At 41.3% G+C, this 12778-nt stretch overlaps 1 protein-coding gene across 1 annotated transcript; it reads left to right on the plus strand.

Annotated features, from left to right (window-relative positions):
- Positions 1–1200: 1200 nt before the first annotated feature.
- cited1 (Cbp/p300-interacting transactivator, with Glu/Asp-rich carboxy-terminal domain, 1) lies at positions 1201–10310 on the plus strand. The gene is made up of 2 exons (XM_032583689.1): positions 1201–1365; positions 7455–10310. The coding sequence occupies exon 2, from the start codon at positions 7474–7476 to the stop codon at positions 8053–8055; it is 582 nt and encodes a 193-aa protein (XP_032439580.1). The 5' UTR covers positions 1201–1365; positions 7455–7473; the 3' UTR covers positions 8056–10310.
- The last annotated feature ends 2468 nt before the right edge of the window (positions 10311–12778 follow it).

Raw genomic sequence — 12778 nt, forward strand, 5'->3', positions numbered from 1 at the left:
CATTTATTTTCGAAATGTCAAATTGCACAAACATATGGTCACTGGAAACGCAGCTGGCAATAGAATGAAGGTTTAACAAATCTCCAAGTGTGTTTTAAATAATCTGAGTTCAACGTTTCATCTAAACATTTTATGGAGAGGAGGGACACCAACTGGAAGCTTTGAATCAAATCTGAACTTCAGCATAAATCTCTGATATCCTCTTCCAGTGCAAACCTTTCATTTCTTGTCCACAAAGCTCTAACATACTTTGCCAACGACAGAGAAATATGTTCTCTCTCACAAAAACAAAATAACATCATCCTGCTCTTGAAAACTTGGTTTGGGAGGGTTTCAATGTTACATTAGCGTTTGAAGGGACGCATGTCGACTTCCCAAGAGTTCTTATGAAGTACTGTATGAAATGTCCTGTCCAGGAACAACTTTGTTCTTGTTCTTTCAACCTTGAATAAAAGAACAAATGTCTCTGCTCATGCGTCTTGTCTGTACAAACCGCAACTCTATCACAGTTTCTTTTCTCTTCCAAGTGCCCCAAACACAGCCACACAAGTGATTTAGAAGTGGTGGAGGTTTCCATCAATGTTACATATCGTAGCATGTTGTCTACAATCAACAAGATGCTCTACAATAGAACAAGAATCTAACCTCGCAGTTAGATTTACCGATTGCTGCGCTGCTAACTAATGTCAGGAGAATAAGGCAACAACAATGCATTTCTCTCCTCCTTATGTGTTTAAACAAGTACTGTCAATTGATCACAAAATTTAATCAGATTAATCACACTCTAGCACTGTGATTAATCACGACTAATCACCACGCTCAGGAGCCTGCCAGGAATGCTAATGCTAATGGCTACCGATGACGGCGGATAAACAGTTCTCCTGTAACGGTAAGTTGTTTCTCTGACTTTACCACATTAAGTAGAGCATGATATGCTAATGGCGCATCATGAAATAATAAAATAAAAGCATTAAAATAAAGTCTAGAAACAAAGACACCAAGGGCGGCTGAAACAAGGCGACACACACCACACTAGTTTTCTTCTTGTCTGTGCTAATGAGACTTCAGTCCAGATCCAGTGAAACTCCACTCCTGGCTTTGTGAATGTTTGGACTCACACACAAACACAGACACATACACACACACACACACACACACACACACTGGGCTTTTCAGTGAGGAGGAGTGACACACAAACTGCTTTTTATTCAGCAAGCAGCTCTCTGAGGACCTGACAGAGCCTCCTGCAGTCACTCTGTGAACACGCTTCTCCCTGACAGACCTCAGCGTCTCCAGTAATTCACTTTCACATCCACAGCAGGCACTCTCTCTCTTCTTGGACTGGGCTTTTTAAACTCCTTGCAGGTTGGTCCATCTCTGATTTATCTTTTTTTCCTACATCATGACACCAGATCAGTGTATATTTGTGATGAATCGAGGGAAAGTTTTAATATCCGCAAACTGCGATTTCACCAATTCTTTTTTGTCTTACTGCTACCCTAATTTATTGTTTCCTGTAGTAAATGTAATGAACATCTCAGGAGCTTTTTTTTAGTGTATTAGGACACTATCATTATGTTTTAGCATTTGAATTCGTGAGAATATATTTAAAGTTAAAAGTCAATGGTTGCTCTCTGTATAACAGGCAGAGACTGTAAAATGTTACTCGTGAAAATCAGACTGTTGTTCCTGTTTTTAATTTGCCTCTTATTAACCATCCTCAATGTGGAGGCAATTACAGCCATTGGTTTGTGTGTGTGAGCAGGACAGACACACTGACATTTTAATTAGCTCGCCAGTCTGTAACTGTGTAACTGAAACCGCTGCTGTTGTTGTTGTAGTAGGGGGTTTGAGTGTCTGCACTCAAACAACACTTTGCGATTTCCCAAACTCCCAGAACGCTCTTTATATTTGCTGCAGCACAAAGTCTCTGTTATGCTGATATGTAGTCCTTTAGTACCATTTGATCGCTGATGTTTTGGACTCATAACTGTACTAACTAACCAAAACCTTTCCCTAATGTACTATTTTTGAATTACATTCATATCTCATATAGACTATTTCCAGCTGTAGATGAGAATTAGCTTCTACTAACTGTTTTAGCAAATTAGCTTGGTTTAACAGTTTTTAAAGCTTTTGTTAGCTGAAGATATTTCAGCAAAGTCATGTTTCCTAAGAAAAAAAAAAATTAGTTCCGATTTTTTAACTTATGTTTTGTGGAAGTGATAATTCTCTTACCTTGCAGAGAGGTAAGAGTCATACCTTGCAGAGAGTTTGTGGAAATCTGAAGAAATTCTGGAATGCTAACAGCTGATCAGAAATTAACATGTTTTTGCTCATTTTAACTTCTGAAAACAACTTTTTTCAGTGCTGCGCTGAATAAAATAGCGACAGCCTTAAAGGGCGAAGCCTGTACGAAATAGAGCAACTTTGACTAAAATATGTTCATACCCGGTGGATATATCTCTAAACTTGCACATTTTAACTTCCAACAGTTTCGCAAGGGGACGCTGTTTTTTGTTTTGTCGCTAGTTTTCTTAGCCAAACAACGACATTGTATTCGCGCAGAAATGCGCACACGGGAGTATCACGGAGTATCACTCCGCCAAAACAGCTGCGACTTCTGGTTCTGTTGGCACTAGTTCCGAAACGTACGAGACACTGAAAATGTTGGGTTATGGCAGTAAAACCAACATTTTTATAAGCCAGTAGAGCTGCTTTTAAAGAGGAAACTCAGAAAGACACAGTATGGAGAAAAGTTTACAAAGTTAACATTATTGTAAGCTTGAGGACGAATGGGGCAGCAAGGACTTTCCTTTGGATTCTTTTGCAAACATTATTCTCCTCTGTAAATGGACTGTTGTACAGTGGACCCTGGTACTTGCGGAGGTTAGGGACTACAGTCGCCTTTGAATAACTAAAATTTGTGAAATCTCCTCTGAAAATACTTATAACTGCCTATTTTAAAAGTTCAAACAATCTTAATATGCATTAAAACACAGAGTGGAAACCGTCTTAATATCTAGCTTTCCCTATCTCTGCTCTTGGCTGGGGGTACAGCCAATCAGTGGCAAGAAAAAAAAATGGAGCTCCTGGATTGGCTGCTTTGCAAACGCTTGCTAATAGTGTGTCCAGATAGATTTTTCAGCTTCTCCAGCTGTATTTTATTTGAAATATTTTTGATTTGGTTTTATTCCACAGAAAAATCCGTGAATGTACAAACATTGAGCAGGAATATTGAGAATTTGCAGAATGTTGAGCTGTTCGTTCAGTTCGCTCCATTGAACTGAACTTCATGCCATGTCCTCCATTCACACACAGATGCTTGTGTGTACAGGTTGATTCAGAATGTGAGGGACATCCAGATTTTCGGGTCTATTTTCGGTTAAAAACAAAGAAACAAAAACTAAATTTGTCCCATCATCACTGAACAGGTGACTGCTTTTTCACAAGACCGTTACACCGAAAATCTCAAGATGTTCTTGGGGTTTTCTTGAATGTAAAGGTCAAATTTGTGACACTATTCATATAATGTTTTTAGCTAACTTAAAGTGAAGCAGTCAAAGTTTGTCAAGGTCCAAAACAATTTGGAGTTGTTGATCATAGCCGTTTCAATTTATAGCTCATTCTGGTTCTCATGTTTATATTTTCAGGAGTGATTTAGAGTTGTAGGCCTTTGGTTAATGTTCACCATATGAAGTTCTATGCCTGCTGGGAGAGTCTGGCTTAATTACCTCAGCAGAAAATTAAGACAGATGCAGACTCGCTCGCAGCCAAGACAGCAGTCCAGACTGCTAATGAAATAATTTGCCAAGCGAAACCAAGATTTCACAGTGCTGCGAATGTGCGGGAGGAACACAATGAAGTCGGGTCAGCTGTAAGTAGGAAAGAAAAAACAAAAAAACACTGGCTCGCTTTCAGTTGTTGTTCACAGCATCCTTCCTCACTCTGCTGATCTGTTGCTCACGCTTTGTCCTCCGTTCACACTGAAACGTTTGGGTACAGGTTGGTTCAGATTGTGAGGGACATCCAGCCCTCGGTTTTCGGAATAGCTCTATTTTCTGTTAAAAAAATTAAAAATAAAACGTATTTTATCATATCCTCACTGAACAGGTAACTGCTTTTTCACAAGGCTGTTACACTTGCAAGGTAAGGAGAATCCTTGCGTTTGTTTGTTTGTTTGTTTATTTGTTTGTTTTTCACACTGCTGCCCCCTGTTGGCAGTTTACAAAGCTCAAATTACCATCGAATCTAAATTTACTCTAAAAACAGAGTCAATCTCACTCTCAAAATAATATTAATCCAGTTACGCTGGGCATTTGAAATGTATATGTTGTTTGTTTAAGTATTTAAATGCAACTTTGTTATTTTTGTTATTTTCTCTAGCATACAAAGATAAGAGACTCAGCTATGGCAAATACAAACTTTCCACTGCTACACCAACATACTTTAATACAGTTTGGTTGTTATTTGTTGAAATCATTATTCAAATTGTTGTTAGATAAGTCTTCATTTTTAAGTTTGTGTCTGACTGAAGGGGACAGTGACATCTGCTGGCGGAGTTGAACAGTACAGACAATTGAAAACGTTTTGCCTCAATTTTATTCCGTTGCTAAAAGAGTAGATGGATGGAGAACAAGCATGAGAATAGAAGTGGTGAGAGTATTCATTCATCACTTTACTGCCAAAACAAGGACTGGATCTGCACTAGAGACTGGAATTTCACCCTGTTGTTTTTAAGTTTTCTCTTCTGGCTTCAAAATGTGCTTGTTCTGTTGCAGAGATACATCAAAAGATAGACGGCATAAGACATACCACTAAATAAAGATTTCGAAAGTTGTTACAGTTATTTTAGAAAGAAAAACATTTTCATTACAAATACAACATGATCTTTTTTTTTTTTTTTTTTTAATCATCCTACAGAACTTCCTAGGAGTTCCTTGAATATTTGAATCCTCCTAAACCCTTGTCGTTAACATCTGACAAACGGAAAAATAAAATAAAAAAAACGCATCAGTGGGGGATCGGTGAGCTGTTTATGTTTGCATCTTCTGCGCTCATGTGGTGTCAAGCTGTTGGGCAGAGGCTTCATGCGCGGCCTGGCCCCTGACAGTAATCGGCCAATGAATAATGAACAGACGCGCAAACCTGCCTTTGACAGCTGTTTGGGATCTTTGTTTGTGTGTTAGCGCTATCGTTGGAGTGCAGCTGCATGCCTGCCTGTAGCAATTATGCTCTCTCTAAATAAGAGCCAGAGGAGAGGCTGTGTGTGTGTGGGTGTGTGGGTGTGTGTGTGTGTATGTTAAGGCACACATGTTTTTTGAACCAAGTGTAATATAAACCAACTCGGAGACCATAATATGAGCCTCAAGGATTGTGTTGCATGCTCATACACATACACACGCATTGCATTACTCAGCCTTTTTACCTCCGCACACTGCAATAACATATTTGAGTTTTACACACACACACACACACACACACTTTCTGAGACACAGTCAGACATATGGCCTGTTCTCAGAGCCCATATGTACCCCCCCCCCCACATGTGACCCAGGCACTCCTTGAGATCCTCAAAGGCTCTGTTGTGTTGGGAGTCCCATTCACACACACACCCACACACCCACACGCGCGCACACACACACGCAGCCTACATACTCAGCCTCATAAACACTACTTCAAGTCGTCGGTGCCCACGGGCCTTTTCATGGTTAATTTGCTGTTCAGTAGGTCAGGAGGAAAAGCAGACACACATGCTTCCCCCCCCCCACACACACACAAAGTCATTCTCAAATTCAGAGAGTCATGCGGCCATCCTGGCACCAGGATCGCCTTGCTGCGCGTTTCCCCACACAGATGTGACTCTTGTGATCTACGGGGACAGAGGAACACGAGTGAACCTGCTGTTCACAGTCAACAGAGCTTTTTTAGTTTCATCAGGAACCTGCAATAAAACTTTGTTTTGTTTTTTTATTGAGATATCTTGCATATCTATGGGGACTCCTCGTTTATAAAAAAAAAAAAAAAAAAAGGTCTTAAAATGAAATCATCTGTTCCACTGCAGCAGCTGCATTTCACCCTGGACATTTTGGAAAAATCCAACCTTTAAGTTTAGAACATTTATTCATCCGGGGAAGAATCTGTCATTAAGAAATACTTAACAAAAAAAAATAATAATCCATGATGGCATAAACACCTGTCATGTTTATTTTATAATAATCATTTTTCAGCTCATCAGAGTTTCTACGAACTTGTGTCATTCAGTTTCTTGGGGTATAAAAACAGGAAGTCCTTAAAAAGTCTTAAATATGTTTAGCTAAAATTTAGGCTTTAAAATGTCTTAAATTCGTTAAAGAAAATCTATGTTAGCCTTAAAAAAGTTGATCACAGGTCTTAAATCTTGTTGTGGCAGGACTATTTAATCTCTGTGACTCAAGGAGGTTAAGGCTACTGGTAACAAGCTGGCACTACTTGCTAGCAAAAAAGCAAGCTAGAATATAGCTCAGTTCCAGGTGAGAAACAAAACGCTGCTGCCCAGAGCTACAAAACCTTAAACTTCACAATGTTTGTCCCCTGCATTTCTTTGTACATCTCTGTCATCTTAAAGGCCTTAAATTTTATTCATAATCTTAAAAGTGATTGACTTGACTTGACTTTAGATTGAATTTTTCAGCAATAAACAAAAATCATGTATATAAAAAATCATCTGGTGCTTGTTTCACATCCAAATGCCCTGGAAACCAACATTGGAGTGTGTGGTGCCTTACATTCTTTGAAATTCAGTACACTTTTGCAGTTTTCTGGACATTTGTCCCAGATTTTTGTGCATAGAAACTGAATACTGCTCCTCCATGTTTGGTTCTGGTTCTGGACAGTACTTGGAAGACTACGTGCTGTCTGGTTGGCTGAAGGGGGATTGTACAAGGTGCTAGTAAAGGGGACACCAAAAGGTTTTTTCCATTTTCAGAAATGTTGATCTTCAAACTTGTCGCATTATAGAGCTGACATCACAAGTTTTGCTCACCATTAATAATTTAGAAATATAATTTATAGAGAAGTGCTGGCCTTCCACAGTTTGTTCCTCGACTTATTGTCTTTGTGTGATGCTTTTTGTTTCCTAATAGGACATATACCTAGTTGCTGCTCAGCTTCTCCTTATTTAAAAACAGATAGCTGCTGATGGACCCCGGTGCAGATGGACCAGTAACATGAAAAACATCAAATGTTGTTGACTTTTCAGTTTGATGTTAGCATCTAATGGAACGGGGACATTTTAATGGGACACAAAGAGGATGTTTTCTCATCCAGCTTTATTATCTGCTAATCTAAGCAGGAAAATGATCTCGCCTGATGCCTATTTGATATCAGCGGGACTTTTCAGCTGTCCAGCCTATCTCTTCCTCGTCCTTCTGTTCGGTGACATTTCTCCATCCTTCCTCTTTGTCCTCATGCAGGTTCTGGGTTCTCCTGGTGATGACCTCAATCCTGTGCCCTGGCAACACCTACGCTGCGATGAAGGACCTCTCATCGTCTTCTTCTCCTCTCACCACCCTCCTCCACTACTCTTCCTCCAAGCCCTCTGTCGTGCCCTTCTCCTCTTCGGCGGGTTCCGCCTCGTCGCCGGGGGTCTCGCTGTCAGCCGCGCCGCTCTCCAAGCCGCAGCCGTTCTGTCTGCAGACGGGTCCTCACCTCATAGCCAGCATGCAGCTGCAGAAGCTCAACTCTCACTACCAGAGCCTCGCCTCGGGGGTCTCCGCCGGCCACTCGGCACCCGGCGGGGCTCAGAAGACCTTCGGGGGCTCGCCGCTGAGCACGGCCAGCCCTCTCCTGGGGCCCTCCGGAGGCCTCGGCACCGGCGGGAACATGGGAGTGGGGATCGGCATGGCGGGCCAAGGCTCCGGAGCGGCCGGGATTATCGACTTTGACCCCGTGGACGAGGAAGTTCTCATGTCTCTGGTGGTTGAGCTGGGTTTGGACAGAGCCAACGAGCTGCCGGAGCTCTGGCTGGGACAGAACGAGTTTGACTTCATGTCAGACGTCCCGGCCGGATGCTGACCAGCACAAAGAAAGACAAAAATCCCACACAAACATTCGGAGACAGCGGAATTGATCGACAAAGAGAGAGAAAGCTTCTCTCACTGTTTTGTTTTTCTTCTCTGACTTGCTTGGTTGATATGTTCAAAGAGAGAGTTCGAGAGATTCACGGCGCCTTCCTGTTTCTACTTTACTGTCATGGTGTTAACTCGTGGACAGGAAATTCAACAAAAAAAGGACCTCTCTCTTTAATTTGTCTTGCGAGTTCGTTTCACCGTGGCGTTCTCACTCGAAGAAATACCCAAAGCACATGCGGAGCTTGTCCTCCTTTGTCCACCACTGCATCTCTGGGCCTTATTAAAAACCAGTTGGCTGATGGGAGACGGCTTCAAAGAAACACACAAGTCAACCTCTCGAAGGCCGAACTCTAAAGACGAGTAAGATGCACCTGTCGGATCTGGGTCGGCGCGTAAAGAACATGGAAAAACAGTGAACCAGGACTACCACAAAAAAGGATGACAAACACTACGCTTCCTGTTTTCTTAATAGACAATATTGAGCCTCCGCTCTCATGGGAAAGAGACTTCACCTCTTTGGCTCTACAAAGATCTGATTGTCTGAGAACTGGTTATCTCCACATACTTCTTCTTTTTTTTTTTTTTTGAATTTAGATCAAGCAGTCGTACCCTTGTTACTTAAGACAGCGGCTGATTATCCATCAGGGGGAGTCGTGGACAAGGGGACCTTCTATAGTCGCTGTTTTTGTGAACATAATGAATCAGATTAAGGGACGTGGAAACTTTAGGAGCAAGTGACATGAAAGCGGTAAAAATGTGTAGAGCACAGCGCCGCTGAAACAACTGGAGCCTTTCGGTCAATTCTGTGCCAATCTAAGCTAATGCAGAGCATTTAATCTGTGGACATAAACCCCAAAATGTTAGATTCGCACACTTTCAGCGTCATGGCTTTCCTACTTTACCGCTCGGATAACTTTGTTAAAACAGCTTATATCAGCTCGGGCTAACCGTAAAATCACTTTCCTTCAAGTTTCTGAGGAGGTAGCATGCTGCTTCAATACTTTGTGTTAACAAACCTTTGACCCAGAGCAAAAGATGTAGAGCTAAACTGTCACAGGAAATGTCAAAGTCAAGAAAAAAAATTGTTTTTGGCTTTGATTTGGTGTTATATGAATCTGTAACACCTTGCAGGATTAATGCCTTCATCATGCTCTGTAGCGATCAATAACGTTTCACTCTGGCGGGAGCAGCCAACAACACACACTGTCATATAGAGAATTGAAACCACTTGCCTCTTGCTGCACAGATCTCTCATCACTTCATCCGCTGAATCGTCGACCTCAGAGGGCGTCGTCCAGTGAAATCGCAGCGGATGTGCCTAGTTCACTCGGCTCATATGGATGCTCAAAGTAAATGGGAACTGTTCAAGTGTGTGGAGAACTAACACTCGACTCAAACTTCCAGAGTTCTCTGTTCTTTCTTTGTTTTTAAAAATAAAAGAAATTTGGATGATTTTATGGCAGATATTTCTGGTCAAACTTTCAATTTAGAATCTGGAAAAATATTGGATGGATTTTATGGACGGACAGGTGGATTAGATGGATTGGTTGACTGATGGATGGATGGATCATTCAGTGGATGGACAGCTGTATTGATCGACAGACAGATGGATGGAAAGATAAATGTATTGATTGACAGATGGATGAATGGATTAATCATTAGACAATGAGATATGGAAGAAGGTACAGAAATGCGAATATTTCCTGTGTACGAACCCTGATGCTCTGTGATGTTTTCAGTGAATTCAGCAGAAGCCTTTGAAACCTTTTCTCTGGAGCTTCCTGCTGCGATACAACATTATTTTATTGTCTTCATTTAAAGTGTCAGGTTACACAATCCCAAGTGTGTTTGTGCCATGTGATATGACTGAAAGCACCAGAAGAATGCTAACAGGGGGCCTCGGGTTTATATTGCATAAACCGTTTTCTACATGTGAAACTAAGTGTTTAATAGTGGCCATTGCACGGCTTGGAATCATAATAGGCCTCTAATGTGATTTTATTCCTTAAGAAATACATAAATGTATAGTAAGACATAAAAAATCTGTTTAGAATCAAGATACATATGACATGTCAAGCAAAAAGATGGATAACTTACAGATTTGTGGTTTTAACTCCCTGATCTTTTCCTGTTTTCGGCTTTCATGGATGGTCGTGTATTTATATGATCGTAAATAAAGTTAAAGCTGCAATATGCTCAGGTTTTGCTTTTAACTCCTTGGTATTTACTCTTCAAAATGAAACCCCATTTTGTATTTTGTCACGTTACATCAACAAACTTAAACGGCAACAAAAAAAATTTAGAAATAAAAATACCTGAAAGATATTTGGCTTTATAACACCATCGTTTGATGCCAATCCAGCTGAAGGTCTTTTACGATATGCCTTTACCATCTTCTCATAAAGAGTTGTAAGTTTTCACCCAATTATCTTTGCAAAGTAGCTCAAAATCTTGTCACAGATCATCAATTGGCTTAAGATTAGACTTTGACTGGGTCTTTCCAACACACAAATTATTCCACTGTATCTTTGTCCTGGTGGAAGTTGAACCTTCGCACACAGGTTCAGGTCTTTCACAGTCTCCAAAAGGTTTCCCTCCATCTTCCCATCACCTCTGACCTGAGGAAGAACATTCCCTCAGGAGATGATGATGACGGTGCAAAGAAGGATTCTTCATAAATTGAAGAACATTGCCGACAACCTTGAGCATCATCTTCATCAGACTGTTTATACAACAACGGCTGATCTTTAATCAAAGGCTTCCTCAGAATCTTATTAACTCTCACACACTACTTCCTGCCATCAGCATCCACAACAACTTTGTGAGGAAACCTCTGTAATATGAGTCATAGTTACAAGAACGTTTAATTTCCCTTTGGGATTAATAAAGCATTTTTCAATTGCACTGAATCATTTTGCCTTTTGAAGGTTACTGTACACAACATATGTTTCTTGTTGCTTCTGTGCTTTGGAGGGAGTAGGGGGGAGTCTTGGAGACTTGAAGCCAGCACTTGACCTCCCCACTCATCCTAAAGGGCTTTACAACTGTGTTTTAGATAAATGCAGTCAAGATGAGTTCCTCCCCAATACTCACCTCCCCCCCTGCCTCAACCCTAGACATGTTATCTGTTGTGGTAAGAGGAGACCAGCAGGCGACAACAAAAGGACTTTCACCCTCAAGTCACCATGTCTGTCATCTGCGCATTGTGGCTCTTCTACCAGGCCACACAAAGTAGAAGTGCACACCTGCATTTGCGTTTGCACACCGGCGGGCATCTGTGGCAGACCGTACAAAGGCATGGAAATAAAGCCTCACAGACTGGGGCAGAGGCACAGGGATGGTGTTACAGCTCCGAAATGGGAGTAGCGGCCATGAAACAGACTTGTTGGTTGTATACAGACCTAGGGTTTCACAGCATTGTGTGCGTGTACTTGTTTAGGACCTCTTCTGGTATGTCCACCAACGTTCTCAACATCGATTTGGTCTTATGGTGGCTAAACTGTGGGCCTAATTCGATGGACCCCCTTTTTTAAGGTTTAGGAGTGGTTTGGAGGTATAGTGGGAACTACAGTTTGTTTAAAACCCCTTGACTGTCACGATGACACTGATGTCCTCATTGACTTGCATGTAAGCATTTTGAGGGTAACAGTTAAGGGAAAAAGGTTAGTTAGGGAAATACTGGTAATGATTAGGGTAAGTCTTTGATTTAGGCGTAAACGCAATTACTAAAATGAATGGAAGTCAAAGTCCTAATATGAGTAGAGATACCAGGGATAGGGTTAGAGCTTGTCTGGTACAATTACTTCCCTTTTGAAGACCAATAGGTCACTCCAATGTAAGGGACACCTGATTTTAGACTTAGTGGTTAGATTTAAGCTTAAGGCTAGGATTAGGAATGTATAACAAATGATTGAGGTTACGCTTAGGGTTATTAATTGGTACAAATAAAGTTGGGTTAGAGGTTGTGTGTTTAAAGAGGAATTTCGTTTGTGAAATATTATTTTTCTTAAAATAGGGATAAAACACGCTCAGTCTTGTTTATTAATTCAGATGTAGAGGCTTCAGATAACACTCGACCTCCATGTAAGCTTATCCTTATTTTACGTTTACCTTCCAGCTTGCACACACTCACACACACCAATACTGGTTTTTTTTTGCTGTTGATAAGGATCTCTGCTACGGTCCTGGGTTTCTTTTCTTTTTGTAATGAAAAAAGAAAAGGAGCCATTGATGAAAACCCGCTGAAGGAGCGTTTTGACGGAATCCCTTTTCTGGCTTTCCAAGGGATTTGGTGAGTATTTCCTTAATAACAATCGGCTCTCTGAGGTGTAGCGAAAGACATAAAGTTGCCCCTCACTGCCTCCAAATCCAACAGACAGACACTCTGAGTCTCGTCTTCCTCCGTCTCGTCCCCTAATGCGGTCAAAACAACATTCTTCACATCGAAGGGAGCCTTGTGTTTGTTTCCATCTGCTCCGGATTGTTTTAAAGTCGTCTTTTGAGTGAGTGAGTTAGTGAGTGTGTATGTGTGTGTGTGTGTTTTTTTTTGCGGTCCAGTCTCAATCCCAGCTGAGTGGATGTTTTCTTTGCTGTGTGAACCAGAGTCCCCCTCTGCTCCCCTGAGAAACTGCCTGATGGAAATGCTTAATTTGTTCTCCTTCCTTTTT

This window comes from Xiphophorus hellerii, chromosome 14, assembly GCF_003331165.1.
Source record: "Xiphophorus hellerii strain 12219 chromosome 14, Xiphophorus_hellerii-4.1, whole genome shotgun sequence".
NCBI lineage: Eukaryota > Metazoa > Chordata > Actinopteri > Cyprinodontiformes > Poeciliidae > Xiphophorus > Xiphophorus hellerii.

What these genes read in the sequence shown, in the direction of transcription:
- cited1 (XM_032583689.1), top strand. Translation starts at nt 7,474, where the DNA reads ATGACCTCAATCCTGTGCCCTGGCAACACCTACGCTGCGATGAAGGAC.